General features: G+C 37.5%; 1 protein-coding gene and 1 non-coding gene across 10 annotated transcripts in view; both read left to right on the forward strand.

Moving 5' to 3' along the window:
- Positions 1-22600, forward strand: part of EYA4 (EYA transcriptional coactivator and phosphatase 4) — a 364174-nt gene that overhangs the window by 276109 nt on the left and 65465 nt on the right. For 8 of the 9 annotated variants that reach the window (XR_008199925.1, XM_052646010.1, XM_052646009.1 and 5 more), the window contains 2 exons: positions 14226-14350; positions 16178-16246. Coding sequence is in view for 8 of the 9 variants with exons in the window: in XM_052646010.1 (XP_052501970.1) it covers positions 14226-14350; positions 16178-16246 (194 nt within the window). In the remaining variant the exon portion in view is untranslated. The remainder of the gene's footprint in view (positions 1-14225; positions 14351-16177; positions 16247-22600) is intronic. The other variant, XM_052646011.1, reaches the window with a different exon arrangement.
- TRNAC-ACA (transfer RNA cysteine (anticodon ACA)) lies at positions 15039-15110 on the forward strand. Its single transcript has one exon. It is a non-coding gene; the product is annotated as a tRNA-Cys (tRNA).

Here is a 22600-nt window from a genome sequence, read left to right on the forward strand (position 1 = left end):
TGGTTACCAAAGGGGAAAGGTGGGGGAAGAGATAAATGGGATAAATAAGGAATTTGATATTAGCATATACACACTACTATATATAAAATGGAAGCAATGAGGACCTACTGTATAGCACAGGGAACTATACTCAATATTTTGTAATAACTGAAAAAGAATATACATATGTCTGTAAATATACACCTTTGCTGTACACCTGAAGCTAACATGGCATTGTAAATCAACTATAGGTCAATGAAAATTAAAAAGTAAAATAATGTTCTAAATCAATCTCAAAAAATAAAATTACATTTTTAGATAATTAAATGTAAATAATTAGAAAGCAGGCTGTGATTATGAGAATCCAGCTTAAGTTCTCCAAGCAAAAGCTGTACAAGAATAGCCTGACAGCAATACCAGAAAAGAGGAACAGAAGCCTGTTCTATGCTTAACACATGGTATTCAACAATATGTGTCTTAAAGCCTCTAAATATGTGCTGAGTCACTTCAGTTGTGTCCAATTCTCTTCAACCTTATGGAGTGCAGGTCATCAAGCTCCTCTGTCCATGGGATTCTCCAGGCAAGAATACTGGAGTTGGTTGTCATGTCCTCTTCCGAGGAATCTTCCTGACCCAGGGATCAAACCCACATTTATTATGTCTCCTGCATTAGCAGGCAGGTTCTTTACCAGTAGTGCCACCTGGGAAGCTTGAAAAATAGTACTGCTAGTAGCTCAATAGCTATTTCCCAGTGATTTATCTCTAGAAATATAACTCTAGTGTCCTCTTTAAGAACTGTCCTTAACATTGGCCTGTTCAACATGTTTATTGTGATTTGGCAATGGATGCATGCCAAGAAAGTTTATAGGTGTCATGACTCAGGAAAGAGTGCTTTGAACAGCAAAGTTGGAATCTAACAGGACAAGATGAAATAACGGACTCAGTCCAACAAACTAGCATTTAAGAAGAACACATGAAAAGCTATTCACTTAAGTTCCAAATGCCAGCTGCATGTGTTGTGGCTGAGAGAAAAGAAGGCTGTAAAGCATTGTGTGGGATAAATCCTAGGGGTTTGGTTGGCTGGGTTTCAGTGTATGTTCATACCATAAAGTGTCTGATAGAAAAGCTAGTGCACTCTTCAGGCTACACTGATAGGTCCAGAGTTATTGTTGTCCTGTTCCTACTGTATGTTGTACATTTAAAGGTTCTGAGTTGAGACATTCCTCTCTGATATTTAAAGGGCAGTGATGGGCTCCAAAATCACTGTAGATGGTGATTGGAGCCATGAAATTAAAAGACGCTTACTCCTTGGAAGAAAAGTTATGACCAACCTAGATAGCATATTCAAAAGCAGAGACATTACTTTGGCAACAAAGGTCCGTCTAGTCAAGGTTATGGTTTTTCCAGTGGTCATGTATGGATGTGAGAGTTGGACTGTGAAGAAAGCTGAGGGCCGAAGAATTGATGCTTTTGAACTGTGGTGTTGGAGAAGACTCTTGAGAGTCCCTTGGACTGCAAGGAGATCCAACCAGTCCATTCTGAAGGAGATCAGTCCTGGATGTTCATTGGAAGGACTGATGTTAAAGCTGAAACTCCAGTACTTTGGACACCTCATGTGAAGAGTTGACTCATTGGAAAAGACCCTGATGCTAGGAGGGATTAGGGGCAGGAGGAGAAGGGGACAACAGAGGATGAGATAGCTGATGGCATGACCGACTCAATGGACATGAGTTTGAGTGAACTCCGGGAATTGGTGATGGACAGGGAGGCCTGACCTGCTGCAATTCACGGGGTTGCAAAGAGTTGGGCACGACTGAGTAACTGAACTGAACTGAACTGAACTGAATGGGAAAGACTTCCCTGCTGGCTCAGACAGTAAAGTACCTGCCTGCAATGTGGGAGACCTGGGTTCAATCCCTGGGTCGGGAAGATCTCCTGGAGAAGGAAATGGCAACCCACTCCAGTACTCTTGCCTGAAAAATCCCATGGACAGAGGAGCGTGGTAGGCTGCAGTAGGCTGCAGTCCATGGGGTCGCAAAGAGTTGGGCACAACTGAGCACCTTCACTTTCTCTTCTTTCTTCTAATGGGAAAGAAAGTTTAGACTCGCCCCATGTTAATGGGTTAAATTTCTTCCAGGACTAAAGTTGCCTGAAAAACCATGTATGGAAAACTTTCTGATAATAAGAGTGAGTTGAAAATGAAATGGGTTGCCTCTTAAGAAAATTATTTTTTTGATACTACAGGTTTTCAAACAGGTTTTCAAATCCAGCATTTATTGAAGGTGTTGTAGAAGTAACTGTAGTCCTAGCTAAACTTCATGACTTCATAGCCTTCACAGTCAAGGCTGTGGTTTTTCCAGTAGTCATGTATGGATGTGAGAGTGGGACTATAAAGAAAGCTGAACACCGAAGAATTGATGCTTTTGAACTGTGGTGTTGAAGAAGACTCTTAAGAGCCCCTTGAACTGCAAGGAGATCCAACCAGTCCATCCTAAAGGCAATCAGTCCTGAATATTCATTGGAAGGACTGATGCCTTGGAAGGACTGATGCTAAAGCTGAAACTCCAATACTTTGGCCATCTCATGCGAAGAGTTGACTCATTGGAAAAGACTCTGATGCTGGGAGAGATTGTGGGCAGGAGGAGAAGGGGATGACAGAGGATCAGATAGCTGGATGGCATCACTGACTCGAAGGACAAGAGTTTGGGTGAACTCCGGGAGTTGGTGATGGACAGGGAGGCCTGGCATGCTGCAGTTCATGGGGTTGCAAAGAGTTAGACACGACTGAGTGACTGAACTGAACTGAACTGAACTGATGCAGAAGCTGAAACTCCGATCCTTTGGCCACCTGATGCGAAGAACTGACTCATTTGAAAACACCCTGATGCTGGGAAAGATTGAAGGCAGGAGGAGAAGGGGATGACAGAGGATGAAGTGGTTGGATGGCATCACCAACTCAGTGGACATGAGTTTGAGTAAACTGCAGGAGTTGGTGTTGGACAGGGAGGCCTGGCGTGCTGCAGGCCATGGGGTCGCAAAGAGTCAGACATCACTGAGTGACTGAACTGAACTGAACTGAACCTTCATGAAGGTACACTGTGTGCCAAATTTTATGTACTTTGCATGTGTGATCTTATTTAAGTCACTCAGTCACCCTCTGGGGTATCATTACCTCCATTTTTGAGCATAAAGTCCACTGACTGGTACATGATGGAGATGGAGTTTAAAACTCAGGTTTCAGCCTATGGGGGCTTTCCCCAATGGCTCAGTGGATAAAGAATCCACCTGCAATGCAGGAGACGCAGAAGGCGTGGGTCGGGGAGATCCCCTGGATGGCAACCCGCTCCAATATTCTTGCCTGGGAAATCCCATGGACAGAGGAGACTGGTAGGGTACAGTCCATGGGATGCAAAGAATCAGTCACAACCGAGCACGTGCACATTCAGATTGTAGTGCAGGCCCCAAACGTCACACTCACAGCCTTGTGCATAAAATGATGGTATGTTTGCATTCAAGGACATTGGCTGTCCCTGGAGACTGAAATTCCATCATTTTTACAGAGAGCTATCTTTATTTTGTATGTTATTCTAATCAGTTACTCTTTTAGAGTCAATATTCTAGCATTGGAAAGCCCTCATTTATTCATCTAGTAAAATGTTTGGTTCTTATTGGTAGAGTTTTTTTTTTTTCCTTAGAAAAAGAGTCTGTATATTTCTTGGTGTAATTAATGATATTAGATGTTTTGATTGTGGCCTTATGGCTTTATTCCTTTGCTTGCTAGAGGGAAATAATTTCCTGCTTCACTAACCATGGTTTGTAACCGATCTAGCAGAAACTTGAGTCCTGTACTATTCAAATAACGGTTGGAGAATTCATTGGGCTTGTTTTTCCTTTGTTTTCAGAGTAAAGAAGGAGGGTTCTAAAATCTAAATTTAGAGAAATACTTTAGAGGTACATTTCATAAATATTTGCTCACATTTCATGGATGGAGGGGAGACCATGTTTTATCTGAATAATCTGTTAGAGTCCTAGTGAAGAAAGAGCCGGAGCTGCAAGACTCAAGTAAGGAAGAGCTGTAAGGAAGCCCTGGAAAGGAAGAACTGTAAAAGTGTCCAGAGAACAGTGTGTCCATGGCTTTCTTTGCTGTTATTCCACAGCCTGAGGTCACTCTGGCAGACAGGTCACTTGCACTGCAAGCATTCAGGCCTTGGGGACAGGCATGAGATCACCGGCAAATTGCAAGAACAGCTTCCATTATTCATGGCCCACTTCCCCGATCCTCGTTGATAGAGATCTTCTTCCTCCCATATATCCTTTTCTCTGCAGCAGAGCCCGTTTTTAATGATGTCTGCTGAAGTGGGCTAGTGAAGGCCTCCTTCTGTGATGGTCTGGCCATCCCATCAGTGACATAGACAGTGTGTAGCAGAGAGCATTCACGTTTCCATCCTAACTGCCAGGAGAGAAACTGGCTCTGGGCTGCAGCTGGGACAAGGGTTTCTTGGCTTATCTGAAATGTGATGGTTTAAGATGGCCAGAAGTGCTTTTTTCCAGAGAGTGGGAATTGGTACCCAGTAGTCACATGCCCCAGTACTCTTGCCTGGCAAATCCCATGAGCAGAGGACCCTGGTAGGCTGCAGTCCATGGGGTCGCTAGGAGTCGGACACGACTGAGCGACTTCACTTTCACTTTTCACTTTCATGCATTGGAGAAGGAAATGGCAACCCACTCCAGTGTTCTTGCCTGGAGAATCCCAGGGACGGGGGAGCCTGGTGGGCTGCTGTCTCTGGGGCCGCACAGAGTCGGATATGACTGAAGTGACTTAGCAGCAGCAGCAGCAGCAGCAGCAGCAGCAGCAGTCACATGCTCATGACTTCCATCTGATCTAGGTTGACCAAATGGGCTTATCACATTGTTTTCTTGCATAGTGGTTTTCCGTATCCATGCAGAGCACCTTCCTTCCCACCCTCTTGCACATGCATGTGCACATGTGTCTATACACGCACACATACCCTTCACTCATTTGAGAGCTCTGACATTGCACATGCACATATGAAAACTTCCATACACATTGACATCACCCTGCTAACTCCCATCTCCCTTCACCTGTCTGCTTTCTCTCCCAGTGACCTCCAAACTCTCAAAAGATACTTTTGGATTCCTAGATATGTCCCTGGAACTTGCTGGATGCTCAAGCAGTGTTTGCTAAACTAGAGTACACTTGACTCCAAGTAATTCAAATCATTTCATCTTATTTCATTATTCATCCGTAGCACTCACTATGTATCCAGCACAATTCTAAGTGTAGAAGGAAAAGCAATGAATAGAAAATACCCCCTGCGCTAACCTACAGTCTCATTAAAATAGAAGCTGATTTTGTTATTCCTATTTTTTCAATACCAAAATCAAGTCGATTACATTCTTTGTAGCCAAAGATGGAGAAGCTGTATACAGTCAGCATAAACAAGATCTGGAGCTGACTGTGACTCAGTCATCAGCTTCTCATAGCAAAATTCAGGCTCAGACTAAAGAAAACTGGGAAAAACACTAGGCCAGTCAGGTATGACTTCAATCAAATCCTGTATAACTTCACAGTAGAGGTAACAAATAGATTCAAGGGACTAGATCTAGTTAAGAATGTGCCTGAAGAACTATGGACAGAGGTCCGTAATACTGTACAGGAGGCAGTGAACAAAACCATCCCAAAGGAAATGAAAAGCAAGAAGGCAAAATGGTTGTCTGAGGAGGCTTTACAAATAGTGGAAGAACAAAGAGAAGCAAAAAGCAAGGGAGGGAGGGAAAGATATATCCAATGAAATGCAGAGTTCCAAAGAATAGCTAGGAGAGACAAGAAGGCCTTCTTTAATGAGCAGTGCTTAATAATAGAAGAAAACAACAAAAGGGGAAAGACTAGGGATCTTTTCAGGAAAATTGGAAACATCAAGGGGGCATTCTGCCCAAAGATGGGCACAATAAAGGATAAAATGGTAGAGACCTATTAGATACTGAAGAGATCAAGATGAGATGGAAAGAATACATGGAAGAATGGTAAAAAAAGATGTTAATAAACCAGATCACTATGATCGTCTGGTTTGTCACCCAGAGCCAGATATTCTGGAGTGTGAAGGCAAGTGGGCCTTAAGAAGCAGTGCTCTCAATAAAGCTAGAGGATGCAATGAAATTCCAGCAAAACCATTCAGATCCCTAAAGGATGATGCCATCAAGGTTTTGCATTCATTATGTCAACAAATCTGGAAGACCCAGCAGTGGCCGCAGGACTGGAAAAGGTCAGTGCTCATCCCAGTTACCAAGAAGGATAGTACCAAAGAAAGTGCTAGCTCTTGGACAATTACTCTTATCTCCCATGCTAGTAAGGTCATGCTTAAAATCTTGCATGCTAGGCTTCAGCATTATGTGAACCAAGAGCTTCCAGATTATCCAAGCTAAGTTTAGAAAAGGAAAAAGAACTAGAAATCAAATGGCCAAAAAAGCAAGGAAATTTCAGAAAAACATTGATCTCTGTTTCATTGACTATGCCAGAGCCTTTGAATGTGTGGATCATGACAAACTGTGGAAAGCTCTTAGAGAGATGGGAATACCAGACCATCTTATTTCTCTCCTGAGAAACCTGTATGCAGGTCAAGAAGCAACAGTTAGAATTCTGTATGAAACAACTGATTGGTTCAAGATTGAGAAAGGAGTACAACAGGGCTGTCTTCTGTCACGCTGAGCACATCATGAGAAATGCCAGGCTGGATGAGTTACAAGCCAGAACCAGTATAGGTGGAAGAAACATCAGTCATCTCAGATATGCAGATGACACAACTCTAAAGCAGAGGGTGAAGAGGAACTAAAGAACTTATTGATGAGGGTGAAGGAGGAGAGTGAAAGAGCCAGCTTAAGACTAAATCTTAAAAAAACAAACTAAGATCATGGCATCCGGCCCTGGTACTTCACGGCAAATAGAAGGGGAAAAGGTGGACGTAGTGACAGAATTCCTCTTCTTGGGCTCCAAAATCACTGCGGATGGTGACTGCAGCCATGAGATAAGAAGATGATTGCTTCTTGGCAGGAAAGCAATGACAAACCTAGACGGTGTGTTGGAAAGCAGAGACGTTACTCTGCCAACAAAGATCTGCATAGTCAAGGCTATGGTCTTCCCATTGGTCACATATGGTTGTGAGAGCTGGACTGTAAAGAAGGCAGAATGCCAAAGAATTGATGCCTTTGAACTGTGGTACTGGAGAAGACTGCTGAAAGTTCACTGGACAGCAAGGAAATCAAACCAGCCAATGCTAAGGGAGGGTCAACCCTGAATATTCACTGGAAGGACTGATGCTGAAGCTGAAACTCCAGTATTTTGGTTATATGATGTGAACAGACAACTCATTGGCAAAGTCCCTGATGCTGGAAAAGATAGAAGGTGGAAAGAAAAAAGGATATCAGAGAATGAGATGCCTGGACAGCATCACTTACGCAATGAACATGAACTTGGGCAAACTCCGGGAGATAGTGAGGGCTTTCCTGCTGGCTCAGCTGGTAAAGAATCCACCTGCAATCAGAAGACCTGGATTCAATCCCTGGGTTGGGAAGATTTCCTGGAAAAGGGCATGGCAACCTACTCCAGTATTCTCCATATGGAGAATCCCCATGGACAGAGGAGCCTGGTGGGCTACATTTCATGGGGTCACAAAGAATAGAATAGGACACAACTGGGCAACTGAACAACAATTTTTCAGCTAGTGAAGTGTAAGTCATTCAGTCATGTCTGACTCTTTGCAACCCCGTGGACTATAGAGTCCATGGAATTTTCCTGGCGGGAATGCTGGAGTGGGTAACTGTTTCCTTCTCCAGGGAATCCTCCCAACCCAGGGATTGAACCCAGGTCTCCCGCATTGCGGGCAGATTCTTTACCATCTGAGCTATCAGGGAAGCCCTTTTTCAGCTAAAGAGAATGAAAAGGTTTGTTTAACATTTAAAAAGGAAGTCATGAGAAAAGCATGACTTGTCCATAAACACTTGTCCATAAATGCATTCTGATGGTCAAGTAGACCTTGAGAGCACTGGACACAGAGCCCTGCATACATACTGTCCACTTTGTGCAAGAGAAAAGCTGCCATGAGAGGGAATGCCTTTGAAAGTCTAGGATGCTTTTGCATTTCTTGGGTCGTGAAGAATTGATGGAATCTCAGCCTGTAAACAAATAGGCTATGACTCATTACTAGGGTCTGTGCAGAAGGAATCATGGTTTCTGAGTTACAGTAAACTCTAAGTGCACAAATATAAAACATACTCTTCTTGGGTTTTGAAGAGAATATTTAAGTCTGCTAGAAACAAATTCCACCTGTGCTACAGATAATACAGACAAGAACCAAGAAGACAGCTTCATGTGACAGGCAAGTCTTCTTTCTTTTCTTTTCTTTTCTTTTTTAAAGCGTTTTTGTTTTATTGTTCTTTTTTTTTTTTCCTATTGTCCAGAAAGATGCTAGTATTCACATGGCATTATGGCATGGGTAGAAAATGGTATCTTGGAAGGAAAAAGGAGGCACCTTTATACACACATACGTACATTCTTTTAAAAATTCTTTTCCATTGTGGTTTACAACAGGATATTGAATATAGTTCTCTGTACTTTTAAAAAAGGGATTACCTTTAAATACGGTAATGTAGATTTGGCAGAGTGGATGCTTATATTGAGTTTAATAACTCTTGAAAACCATTCAAAATGTTTCATTGCAGAAATAAGCATTCCTGATAGTGGTTTCACAATGTGAAAGAATTAAAGTCACTTTTAAAAAAATGGGAAACATACAATGTGACAGGAAGAACCTGGGCTCTGGCATCAAATAGACTTGAGTTCCAATTTTACTGCTGCTACTTTCTATCTGCAAGGTCTTGGGCATGCTGTGTATCCTTCTTGAGCCTCAGTGTCTTTATCTATAAAATATGGAATATAATACGCACATCAGTGTGTTAATGTAAAGATTAACAGGGTATTTTTGAAGTACCAAGCATAGGCTGTGTCTTACAGTATGTACTCAGTAAAAATAGCCTGTAATCAATTTTATGCTGTTGCACTCTAAGGTAAACTTTATATTTTATATATTACCTTCTAAACAAATTAGAATCTGTTAAAGAAGTTTAACATACAAAAGAAAGCACAGGAATACTCTTAAGGTATAATTGATGGCAATAATGCCTGCCTGTTCTCTAAAAGCTCTGTTAGTTGTAAGACATCTCAAACCCATGAATATGAATTCAAGCAAAGGGGACTTACTGTAAAGATTCAGGTAATTGCATTTTGGATTCCCGAAAACTGGAATGTAAGATACAAAGGCAGTTTTTGCTTTGCTTTGCAGGAGGGACATATTCCTGCTCCTCTCTGTGATGTGGGCTTCATCCTTTCATTCCTGACTGATTTTCCTCGCTTCCTCTTTCATGTCGTTCACGTTGGCTGTCAGCCACCACACTACCTTGCAGCTTCAGTAATACCACTGACCAGATGCTTACCCTAGAACCCCCATTTTGAATTCATCAAAACCCAGCTAACAAGTTCTGAGGAAATTTTCCAGACTCTCTAACTTCACACTGATTTCTGTCTGTTCCACTCGGTGGGCTCTTAAAATACTGTTGTTTTCTATGCACAGGAACTGCTTTCTCATTTAGAAATAGGTTTAAATGTATATCATAAATTTCTTGAGGGTAGGACCACAGTTTCTCCACTCAGCAATCCTAACACCTGAGACAGTACTTTGCACATTATAAGCAATCATTCATTTGTTTGCTGGGAGGGGGCTTCAGGATGGGGGTCACATATGTATCTATGGCCGATTCAAGCTGAAAAATGGCAAAACCATCACAATATTGAAAAGTAATTATCTTCCAATTAAAATAAATAAATTAATTTAAAAAAATCTTTATGTTGGTTTCATTCAGAGAAAATAAAATCACAAGCATTAGTTGTTTACTATAATGAAGCCCATTATCAGGAGTGTGAGACCTATGATACTTTGGGGGGTTCCCACTATTCTCTTCTCCTCTGTGTCTTTTTTATCTGGTTGCTATAAAGCTTTCCCTTTATCTTAAGAATTTGACTATAATGTAGTGAAGGTTTGACTTTCTTTTTCTCATTTGTTGTATTTCAAGGCTTTATGGGTGGCTGTTTATTATCAAATTTGGCCATTATTCTGAAATTATTCTGTTTCACTCCCTTCCTTGCTTTCTGATAATATCCCACAAGTTACTTATTTTTTGTTGTTATTCAGTTGCTAAGTTGTCTCGGACTCTTTACGACCCCCTGGACTGCAGCACGCCAGGCTTCCTGTCTTTCCTTCACTGACAGAATTTGCTTAAACTCATGTCCATTGAGTCAGTGATGCCGTCCAACCATCTCATCCTCTGTTGCCCCTACTCCTCCTGCCCTCAAACTTTCCCTGCATCTGGGTCGTTTCCAGTGAGTCGGCTCTTTGTATCAGGTATTGAGCTTCAGCTTTAGCATCAGTCCTTCCGATGAATATTCAGGACTGATTTCCTTTAGGATTGACTGGGTTGATCTCCTTGCTATCCAAGGGACCCTCAAGAGTCTTCTCCAACACCACAATTTGAAAGCACCAATTCTTTGGTGCTCAGCTTTCTTTATAGTTCAATTCTCACATCTGTACGTGACTACTAGAAAAATCGTAGCTTTAACTAGACGGACCTTTGTTGGCAAAGTGATGTCTCTGCTTTTTAATACACTATCTAGGTTTGTTATAGCCTTTCTTTTAAGGAGCAAGTGTCTTAATTTCATGGCTCCAGTCATCATCTGTAGTGATTTCAGAAACCAAGAAAATAAAGTCTGCCACTGTTTCCACTTTTTCCCCATCTATTTGCCATGAAGTGATGGGATCAAATGCCATGATCTTGGTTTTTTGAATATTGAGTTTTAAGCCAGCTTTTTCATTCTCCTCTTTCACCTCATCAGGAGGCTTTTTAGTTTTTCTTCACTTTCTTTTTTTCCTCTCTGCTTCAGTTTGGATAATTTCTACTGGCTCAGTTTCAGGTTTACTGATTTCTTTTGCAGTATCTTTATAAGTCCATCCAAAGACTATGTTTTAACTTAATATTTATTTTCTATTTAATAATTTTCATTCTAGATCTTTCATTTGGGTATTTCTTAATGTTTTCATATCTTTTCTATAAGCAATACATAGACATAATAAATATGATATTATAGATATAATTCATAATTATATGCATATAGAAAATATATGGGCTTCCCAGGTGGCTCAGCAGTAAAGAATCCACCTGTGATGCAGAAGCTGCATGAAACACAGATTCTATCCCTGGATCAGGAAGGTCCCTGGAGGAGGGCATGGCAATCCACTCCAGTATTCTTGCTTGGAGAATCCCATGGAGAGAGGAGCCTGGTGGGCTACAGTCCATAGGGTTACAAAGAGTCAGACACAACTGAAGTGACTTAGCATGCATGCATGCATGCATGCACATAAAATATATATGACACATATGTATCCATGCATATATGTATTTATCTATATACATGGCATATATATATGTATATACCTTGTGTGCATATCTTTTCCTATAATTTTTTTATACCTATAAGATAGTTTTTAAATCTTTGTTTGTGCATTCCAAAACCTAAGTCACTTGCAAGTCTTACCTCTTTTTACTGTGTTTTATCTCTGTTACGTGTACTATAGTCCTGCTTCTCGTTATGACTCAAGAAGTCATTCTGAACATGACGTACAAAATATTTATAGTATTCTGAACATTATGTATTTGTAATTTTCTGAAGATTATGTCCAAAAAGCCAGTAGAGACTGAAGTACGATATTTGTTTTGTTGTATTTCTCAAAAAGTCTAAATCTTTGCTCTGGCTTCCAGTGAAAGTGAGGGTCTGAGCATTCAGATTCTTCTTGGAGTTGAGTTGAGCTGAAGAGAGACTGTGAATAGCCCAGCTTCCAACCTCCTGTTTTGATAGTTCAGTATGTGAACTAGAGAGACATTGAAGTTTCAGACATTTTTGGTCTGTATTTTTATTTAGTATTAGTATCACCCTTGTACCTGTAATTTTGATAAATTCACTCATTAGTTTTAATAGGGTTTTGTTTTTCTTTAATGGATTTCTCAGAATTTTTTACATGAACAATTATGTGCTCTGTGAATTAACATTTTTTACTTTTCTAAGCTTTACTCCTTTTGTTTCTTCATTCTTGTTTTCTCCCACTGACAAAGAGTGCTGATAAAGTTCTGTTGAAGTGGCAAAAAGATATCTCTGCCCTTTCATATCTTTTCTATAAGCAATACATAGATATAATAAATATGATATTATAGATATAATTCATAATTATATGCATATACAAAATATATTGGCTTCCCAGGTGGCTCAGCAGTAAAGAAGCTGCCTGTGATGCAGAACCTGCATGAAACACAGGTTCTTCTTTAGTGAACCTGTGAGAAGTAACTCAGTATTTCATCATTAAATATAATAAAAGATGTAGATTTTTCAAGAATGATCTTTATCATATGGGAGGAAAATGTTTCTTTTCCTAGTTTGCTGAGAGTTGTATGAATGGATGATGAATATTGTGAAATGGTTTTTATACCCATTGAAAACATATTCTGTTAATATATTGAATTGCATTTTTTGATTTTCAGGTGTTAACTCAGTTTGAATTCTTAGGATTAAACACACCTGGTCATCATATATTATTCTTTTTAATACTGGATTTTATTTAATAATATGTCAAATATGTCAAAACTATATTTTCACCTATGATCATGAGAAATATAGATCCATAATTTTCTTTTCTTGGCATTTCCTTTGGCAGATTTTGGATCAGAGTAATTCTGGTCATATACAATAGAGTAAAAAGTGTTACTCCTACTTTTTCCAAGAGAATTTTAAAAATATTGTTGTTATTTTTCCTTAAATGTGTGCTAGTATTCACTAATGAAATCATTTGGCCCTGGAGATATTTTCAAATGTTTAATTATGTGTTCAACTTAATTGTAGTTTAATTTGGTATAGGACAGCTTTTAAAAGTTGTTAGCAGTTTTTATAGTTTGTGTTCTTTTTAGAAAGTCTGATTTTATGTAAATTATTGAATAATTTGGCATAATGTTGTTTATAATATTCTCTTACCATCTTTAATATCTTTAGTATCTCTAATGATCAAACTCTGGATCTGTAAGTTGTCTACATTGTTCATAGATTTTGTTTCAGCGATTTTTGCTTTTTATTGTTTCCCTTCTACTTACTTTGGGTTCAACTGCTTTTCTTTCAGTTTTCTTAAGGTGGGAAGATCGTTCTTAGAATCAGATTTTAAATCCTTCTCCTTTTCTTATGTAACCGTTAAAAGGTGTATATTTGTCACTAATGGAGAAGGAAATGGCACCCTGCTCCAGTATTCTTGCCTGGAGAATCCCTTGGACTCCTCCGTCTGGTTCTTCTGTCCATGGGTCACAAGAGTCAGACACGACTTGGCTACTAAACCACCAACAACCATTTCTCATTAATCACAGCTTTATTTGCATACCAAAAATTTTGATCTGATTTTTCCTAAGACTTTATTTTTTAGAGCAGTTTAACATTTATAGCAAAATTGAGAAGTAGGTACAAAGACGTCCCATCTACTTCTTACCCTACACATGTGTAACCTCTCCTGTTACCATTCCAGCTTCACTCACCAGGATGGTGCATTTGTTACCAAGGATGAACCTACATTGTACATAGTTTACCTTGGGGTTAGCTCTTGGTTTTGTACATTCAGTGGGTTTGAATATTGTATAATGACACAACATTTTTCATTACAATATCATACAGAGTTATTTTCACTGTTCTGAAAATTCTCTGTGCTCTGCTGTTCATCTCTGCCCAGTCTCACTCCTAGCAGCTATTTTTTATGCTGGAGTTGTCATATATTTTACTTTTACCTTCTATTATCAACTGACAGTTCACTCTGTATTTACTTAAATTTACCTTTCTGTCACTCTTCATTTCTTCCTGTAGATGTGAGTTGTTTTGTTTTTTTTTTTCCAGTTATTACAAATAACCAACAAATCTATCATGGAAGCTTTACTTATTTATTAATTTTTGATGGACTGCCATGTTCACCTAGTTAACCAAACATTCTTAGCTATAGGTTTCAATTCCTGTTATTGTGAGATCACATGCATGCTCAGTAAAGTGATTTATGTAGTTTATTAAGAAATCACTGCTGAAATTTTCAAATTTCTCTCTAATAGGTCTATGGAAATGCAGGACCTAGCAAGTCCTCATCCTCTTGTTGGAGGTGGTGATACTCCTGGAAGCTCCAAATTGGAGAAAACTAATCTCAGCAGTACTTCGGTCACCACAAATGGGACAGGAGGTAAGTGTACAATCCTGAAGATACCCCGAATCACATTGCAATGTTTGTTGTAATTTTACATGGTAGAGGTATGCTAATAAGTAAATATCTCATTAACAATAACACCAGAGTATTATATACTTAGTGGATTATTTGTTGTTCTGTTCATTTTCTTGATATTTTTGCTCCTCCTCTATAACTGGAAATATTCAGAAAGAATAGATAGCCTTGAGCAACATTTTAAAGGCTTTTAGCAAGGCTTTCTTTTTGTATTTGCCCTTGTAAATATTTTTTAAAATGTACATAATGTGTCCAAAGGATTTACGCTCTGACCTTAACACCCCCCCCAAAAAAAGAAATTATGCTAGTTTTAGGGTTTATTTTGAATTTTAAGAGAAAGGCTGCTCCAAAATTTTTCTTAAAAATGATTTTAGAAATAGAAAAATGTCCATATCTGCTGCATTTTCTTTTCAAAGAGAGAAATACCTAACATGTATTTAGAATAGAAATTGAAATATTTTCCAGACATCTCATTTGTTTAGCTTATATTTATGTCACAGCATATGGCAACAATAGCAACTGTTTTAAATATTCCACCCTATTGCTATTATAAAATACATTCAACTTATAAGAAAATATGATCTGATATTTGCATCAGAATATATATATATATATATATATTTAGAAAGCCTATACATATATATGGACTTCCCTGGTGGCTCAGATGGTAAAGCATCTGCCTACAATGCGGGAGACCCAGGTTCAATCCCTGGGTTGGGAAGATCCTCTGGAGAAGGCAGTGGCAACCCACTCCAGTACTATTGCCTGGAAAATCCCATGGACAGAGGAGCGTGGTAGGCTGCAGTCCATGGGGTCGCAAAGAGTCGACATGATTGAGCAACTTCACTTATACATATATATGGGCTTCCCTGGTGGCTCAGATGGTAAAGAATCTGCCTGCAATGCAGGAGACCCGGGTTTGATTCCTGGATGGGGAAGATCCCCTGGAGAAGGGAATGACAATCCACTCTAGTCTTCTTGCCTGGAGAATCACAATGGACAGAGGAGGCTGGCAGCTATAGTCCACAGGGTTGCAAAGAAATGAACACAACTGAGCGACTAACACTATACATATATCTGCACATATATACACATATATAAACTGCATTTTAAATTATTCACAGTTCTTTGGAAGTTTTGTAGATTTAGTTGTTTTCATTAATGAGTGAAAAATTATTTGAAAATTATTTTAATTTATAAGCTATTCATGTTATTAGATTAGATATTAGCAAAGCATTTGCCACATCATATTTTCTTTTAAATTTATGAAATTTATACACCTCTTTACACTTATTTTAGAATAACTGTGAACTCTAAAATTTTCTTTGTAGAGTTGTGTGGATTGCAACTTGCCTGTATTTAATAATTTTTTTACCCAAAACCCTTTGTAAATTAACATTTTCCCTGTTTATAGTGTTTATCTGTCTCTAAACATGCATCTATAATTTCAGCTAATTAATTGTAGGATTGCAAATTTATAGGATTGTTTAGTGATAACTTGTGGAGTAAGAACATTTATATTTAAACCTTAACTTGGATGTAAATAATAGATTTTTTAAAAACCCCATGCACTCTGAAATCAGACCTTGAAGTTCACTAATCATTGTTATATATATATTTAACTAAACTAAACAGACCTGATAAACTAAAATGTAAAAATCATGCCATGCAGTTGTAATTTTGGCAAGAGGGCCAGAAAGCAGTACAAGCATCAGTGCAACTGATGACTGTCCTCGTACACTGAGCAGGCATTCCGACAATGAACCCCTATGCTGTTCCTGTTCTCAGGGGACAACATGACTGTTTTAAACACTGCAGACTGGTTGCTGAGTTGCAACACCCCCTCCTCCGCAACAAGTATGAGAGATGATGGTACACTGCATGTGTTTGGATGTGTGGATTTGCCCTTCTGATTTGCTTCCTGTTGCTATTTCTGTTTGCACTCCCTTTTCTGTATTCAGTTCTCATAAAAAGAAAAGGAGACATGAAGACACCTTTTAGTTGTTTATTGATAACAGTTGGCTATGTTTTTCATATCAACTAGCATTCTAATCTTGGGTCAGTGGTGTTTTTTTCTTAGGTTTTTCATAATTTTGCGCAAAAGGCTGCATCTATTACTTTTCTAACTACTTATCCATTTATTAAATAGTAAGAATTCAGCACAACTGTTGCATTAATGAGAGCAGTTGAAGCAGATTGTGCCTGTGTATAAATTCAGTCTCCATAGCCTATGAGTGTTTGTTCAGTTGCCTCAGTGGTGTCTGACTCTTTGCGACCCTGCGGACTGTAGCCCTCCAGGCTCCTCTGTCCATGGGATGCTCCAGGCAAGAATACTGGAATGGGTTGCCATTTCCTCCACCAGGGATCTTCCCGACCCAGGGACCAAACCCATATCTTCTGTGTCTCCTGCATTGCAGGAGGAGTCTTTACCCACAGAGCCACCTGGCAAGCCTATAAACTTTCATAAATTAAATTCATAGCATGGCAGAAAGATATTTTCTATTTTGTAGACTTTAATAAACATTATAATTAAAATGCTTAAAGTAATATTAACTTTTAAAATTTACCATTTAAAAAATTACCAGTAATGAAAGCTATATTTTTAAAATTATAAGTTGTCTCTTAAGATGTTTTGAACTATAGATGTTAGCTACAGTCCTTTATTTACATATATATGATATAAATATGGGTTTCTCTGGCGGCTCAGTTGGTAAAGAATCTGCCTGCAATGCAAGAGATGTCTTTGATCCCTGGATCAGGAAGATCCCTTGGAGAAGGAAATGGCATTCTACTCTAATATTCTTGCCTGGGGAATCCCATGGACAGAGGAAGCTTAATGGGCTGTAGTCCATAGGGTCACAAAGAGTCAGACATGACTTAGTGACTTAACAACCACCAATATAATACACTTTCTCCAAAACCAAAGGTTAAACTATCAAAATTTAAAAATTAAAACCATATAAAGCTTCTGTGGAATCACCCAATTCTTGGATTAAGAAGAAGAGCTCAGGACGTGTTAGAAATGTGAATTACAAGCAAGCAGCTGGAATAGCCACAGTTTGCCTGGACCTTGCTGTATGTAGATTAAATTAGATATATAATCAGTGAATGAAAAGAATTCCATTATGCCCATTATTTAAATTTTTATAATTTTAGTTTCTTTTTTTTTCAATTCCACACTTAAAACATACTTTTAATATGTAAAAAAATATATTGCCAGAGTTTAGTTCCTCTTAATAATAACTCAAGGGTTTTTTTCCTGTAAAGAGCCAGACAGGAAATGTTTTAGGCTTTGTAGACTATGCTGTCTCTGTCTCATCTAAGCAACTCTATCATTGTACCTCAGAAGTAGCCATAGGCACTACAAAAATGGACAAGAGTGGTCAGGTTCCAATAAAACTTAATTTACCAACTCTGAAATTTAAATTTCATTAAGTTATCATGTAATAAAATATTCTAATTTTGATGTTTTTATAAACATTTAAGATTTTAAAATCGTACTTAGCTGTTATTCTATTCTAAACTATTAACATAACACATACAACTTTACAATAGTGAATATATATAATCAATATTTAGTAATTTACATCTAATTTCCAACAGAAACATTTTTCTAAGTGTAAAACATCAAGTTTTCCTGGTTCTTTGTATTAATGTTTAAGAGTTGTGTGACCCTATGGGAAAAACAAGGATTTCTGTGTCAGGAGGACTATGGATGTGAAACATGGTAATGTATTTACCAGCTGTGTCTTCTTAGACAAGCTACTTAACCTCTTTGAGTTTTAATTCTTTTCTATAAAAGGAAGCCAGTAATACTTCACTGGCAAGGCTTTTGTTTTAAATTATATAATGTATGTAAATTTTTGGTAATATAAACCACCTTCCCAGGTGGCTCAGTGGTAAAGAATCCGCCTGCCAATGCAGGAGACACAGGACATATGGGTTCGATCCCTGGGTTGTGCAAATCTCCTGGAGGAGGAAATAGCAACCCACTCCAGTATTCTTGCCTGGAAAATTCCATGGACAGAAGAGCCTGGTAGGCTACAGTCCATGAGGGTGCAAAGAGTCAGATACGACTGAGCATGCACACACACAAATCAGTATAATGCCTTTTCCTTAATTAATAATTAATTAATAATTAGGCAACAGTTTTTAGGGAAAATGGAAACATGCAGTGTGTTAAAAGACTGTCCAGTGTTTGGTGAAATAATACATTTTCTTCATTTAAAACATGTAAACTGGCCACAGAGGCAAACTTTTAGTAATTAAATGTTAAGTATACTTTATTAATGATAAAATAGTTTTATTTATTTATTTATACATGTATACTTTATAAATTTAATTTATTTGTATATATCATTAATGTCAATATGATTTATTTATAAATTTTAATTACATAATATAGTTTATTATATCTTGGTGGCATAATGATATGAAATAGAATTTTAATGACTTTATGCCATGTATTTGTAACATAGCTAAGCATGTGGTGCACATTTCCCATTGAGAGTAAACTATTTTATTTATAATTCTGGATTTTACTGATGGAATTAGATTACCTTATAAAATTATTGTAATAAAACAAAAGGCAAAAGCTAATTTAGTGGCTTTTCAAAATCTTTCCATTAACTCTAGATTTTCAAAAAGATTATTTTAATAGTCTTTATGACTACCAATGCTGCTGCTGCTAAGTCGCTTCAGTCATGTCCAACTGTGCGACCCCATAGACAGCAGCCCCCAGGGTCCCCCATTCCTGGGATTCTCCAGGCAAGAACACTGGAGTGGGTTGCCATTTCCTTCTCCAATGCATGAAAGTGAAAAGTGAAAGTGAAGTCGCTCAGTCGTGTCTGACTCCTCGCGACCCCATGGACGGCAGCCCACCAGGCCCCTCCGTCCGTGGGATTTTCCAGGCAGGAGTACTGGAGTGGGTTGCCATTGCCTTCTCCTATCACCTTAATATCCCACCATACTACCTTGGTGCTGTATAAATATATTATATTACTCCTTAATTTATAAGGGTTCATCACCCTAATCCTAATTATATAATAACATCTGCAGATTTACATTGGAACCTAGATTTTCCTTTCAAATCTTTGTCACTTGTTAAATTGTTAAAATGAAGAACTGTCAATAAAAACAGAGTAAATATAATCATACCTTGGCATATAGATCAGTGGTCAACAAACTTTTTCTGTAAAGAGTCAAATAGTAAATATTTTCAGCTTTGCAGGCCATACGGTCTCTGTTGAAACTCAGCTCTGCTTTCATTGCACAAAAGCAGCCATAGACAATATGTAAACAACTGAGCTTGACCGTATTCAAATAAAACTTGATCCATGAACACTGAAATTTGAAATTCATAGAATTTTCATATATCACAAAATATTATTCCTCTTTGATATTTTTCAACTATTTAAAAATGTAAGATCATTCTTAGCTTACAGGCTATACAAAACAAGCCATGGGGTAGGTTTGGCATGTAAGGTATAGTTTGCTGATCCCAATATAGATTCATGTATGTTACTTCATGTGTCATGCTTCGTGTGTTTGCATATAGATGTACGTAAATGCATGCCAATCATGTGAAAAGTTACTTCCATATATAAGATTCTAATTTCCCTAATAGTGTTGATACATAATTAGCTGTACTTTATATGCAAAATACTTAGATTCATTGGAAGTTCTTAGGATATGGTCTAAATGTGAATTTTCACTTTCTCACGTAAAATATATCAAGTTCCTGTTATATGCCAGGCTCTGTGCTAGGAAATGGGAACCCAGTGACCTATAGAACATGATACTGGCCATCAAGGGACCAAAAGTCTAGCAGGGGGAAACAGAACTGAAAATAATGAGTGCATAATGTGTTCAAGGTGGGTGTACAGCAGAGGGAGGGAATATTTGATTCTACATGGAGATTAAGAAAATACTTCAAAGAGAAGATTTGGGGGAACCAGGATCAGACATTCTGATCAGGTTTATGGTATTTTCCATATTTTAAATCTATATAGCATATAAAAGGATCTCCTAGAATTTTTAGTATATAGATGATTGACTCACATGGGATGAATTTGTTTCTGAATATTATATGTCTGTGCAGTAGAACCACCTACTGTTGTGGCTCTGCTCTTTTAGATTTTCTTTTTGAAATGAAATCTATAAATTGTAAGCATCTTCGAATCATTTTATAAAGCTAAATACTTTATGGATATTTAAAATGAAAGACACTTGATGCTCGTAGGTTTTGAAATGAAAAAATTGATTTAGAAAAACATAAATCATAAAACTGGTAGGCAACACTTCTTTCCCCCCGTTGAGTTGTAAATTTTATCCTTCCTGAACTAACTTTTCCTGAAATTCTTTCCTGAATCTAAATTATCAGAGGTGGCTATGCAATATTTTGTGGTCCAGTTTAAACACAGATTTCTGAGGATAACATGTGAAATGTAAATTACTTGGGTCACCTCTATTTCAAGGATTAATTAAGCCTTATATTGTAACAAATGAACATGAGCCTTGAGTTATGATAATAGACTTCCCCTAAAAATAATTAATATATATTAATTTTGTACTTGAATTCTGAAGATAATCTGAGATGACAAGAGTAAGTTTGCTTTGAAAGTACTTGCATGAGGTTATGGAAGAGGTTGGGATGTAAAGAGAGAAAATCAATGATTCAGTAGCCATAGATGACAACTGACAATAATCATGTGCAATTTTGATTTAGTCCATAGAAATCAATTATTTTTGAAAGTTAAAAATAAAATTAAATTTTATCAGTATAATAAAATTACTTTGACTCTTTTTTAGTATTTGGCTTTATGAAAAACATCTAAGTTGCAAGTGGATAACTAGTGTGGAGGGGGCCTGGCAATACAATTATTTTTTGAAATAATGGTTCTGTATAAAATGCTACATGTATGTAGTTTTTTCATCTCACCTTTTGGGAAATGAACCCTTGACTCACATATATGGAGCACGTAGAAGAATAAAACCACAAAACTATCTAACCTAATGACTAAAATATGACTTAATGACCTAACGACTACAATATGACTTCTGCTTTTTAAATCAAAGTTTATTTTGTAAGTTTGAGTTTTGGTGATGAAAAAGATGCTTTTCTTCAATAGAGCATTATTATTTCTGTTTTATAGCTTGTACTGTAATCATATTGGACATTGTCCTGAAAAAAAGTTAAAAGCCCTGTTTAATTTCTGTGTTAAGAAAAATAGAATACAGTAGAAAAAAAAATTTTGAATATGACAGTGAATATACACCATAAACTTTTGGAATGAGGATTTTTATAAGTTTTAGGAAATAGATGCATAGAACTAGACTTGTTTCATTGATGAATATCTTTCTAATAGTGCCTTGCATATACTAAATTAACAAAGTTTCCTTCCTCTAGAAAAGTATATGGTATGTCTCATTTAAAGTGTAGAAATAAAAGCAAGACAAAAGAAAATGAAATACATTTCAAATATAATCAGACTTTTACTGAAAATATCTTTCATTTGTCAAACTTTGTGATTATCATTTTTAGACACTTCTTTGTATTTTACCATCGTTAATAAATCAGCTAATCATATAATGTCTATTTCACTTCTAAGTTTTCTTTCCCTGAGAAAAAAATATTATTACTTAATATTATTTACTTTCTCTATAAAAATCAAAATAACTTTGCATCTTACGCAAGAGGTGTTTGTTGAAGCTGGCCTCCTGTGAGCATAAGTTATTTTCTGTAGCAGCATGATTAATTCTCCCCCTTTTCCCTATTATTCAACTCTTAACCACATATGAAAAATAAGTTTATATTAATGTGCACTGTTTTCCTCCAAATGTTAGCATCCACTTAGCTATTATTTTAAATCCCTACATTCTGGTACACTGAACACATCTTGGTGTGTATGCTTCTCTTTATAATCTTTCTAGAGATGCCTCTTTTCAGTTAAATGAACCTCCTTTGTCTTTGACTAACAGCAGACCTTTAAAATTTTAATGAGAAATGTTTCCAGAAGAATGAATGCGAATTCATTCTCTAGCTTTCCTTCCTTCTCTTTTTAACCACCTGAAATTTTCAAATTGAGGAGATTATAATCAACACCAATACTAAGTTTCTGAAATCAGACTTCAAAGTTGGGATTCAAAGTAACAGAACTAAAACCTCATGTCTAGCTTGGGGATTTTTTTAGACGTTTTGCTCCAGTCTCC

Source organism: Budorcas taxicolor, chromosome 9, assembly GCF_023091745.1.
Source record: "Budorcas taxicolor isolate Tak-1 chromosome 9, Takin1.1, whole genome shotgun sequence".
Taxonomy (NCBI): domain Eukaryota; kingdom Metazoa; phylum Chordata; class Mammalia; order Artiodactyla; family Bovidae; genus Budorcas; species Budorcas taxicolor.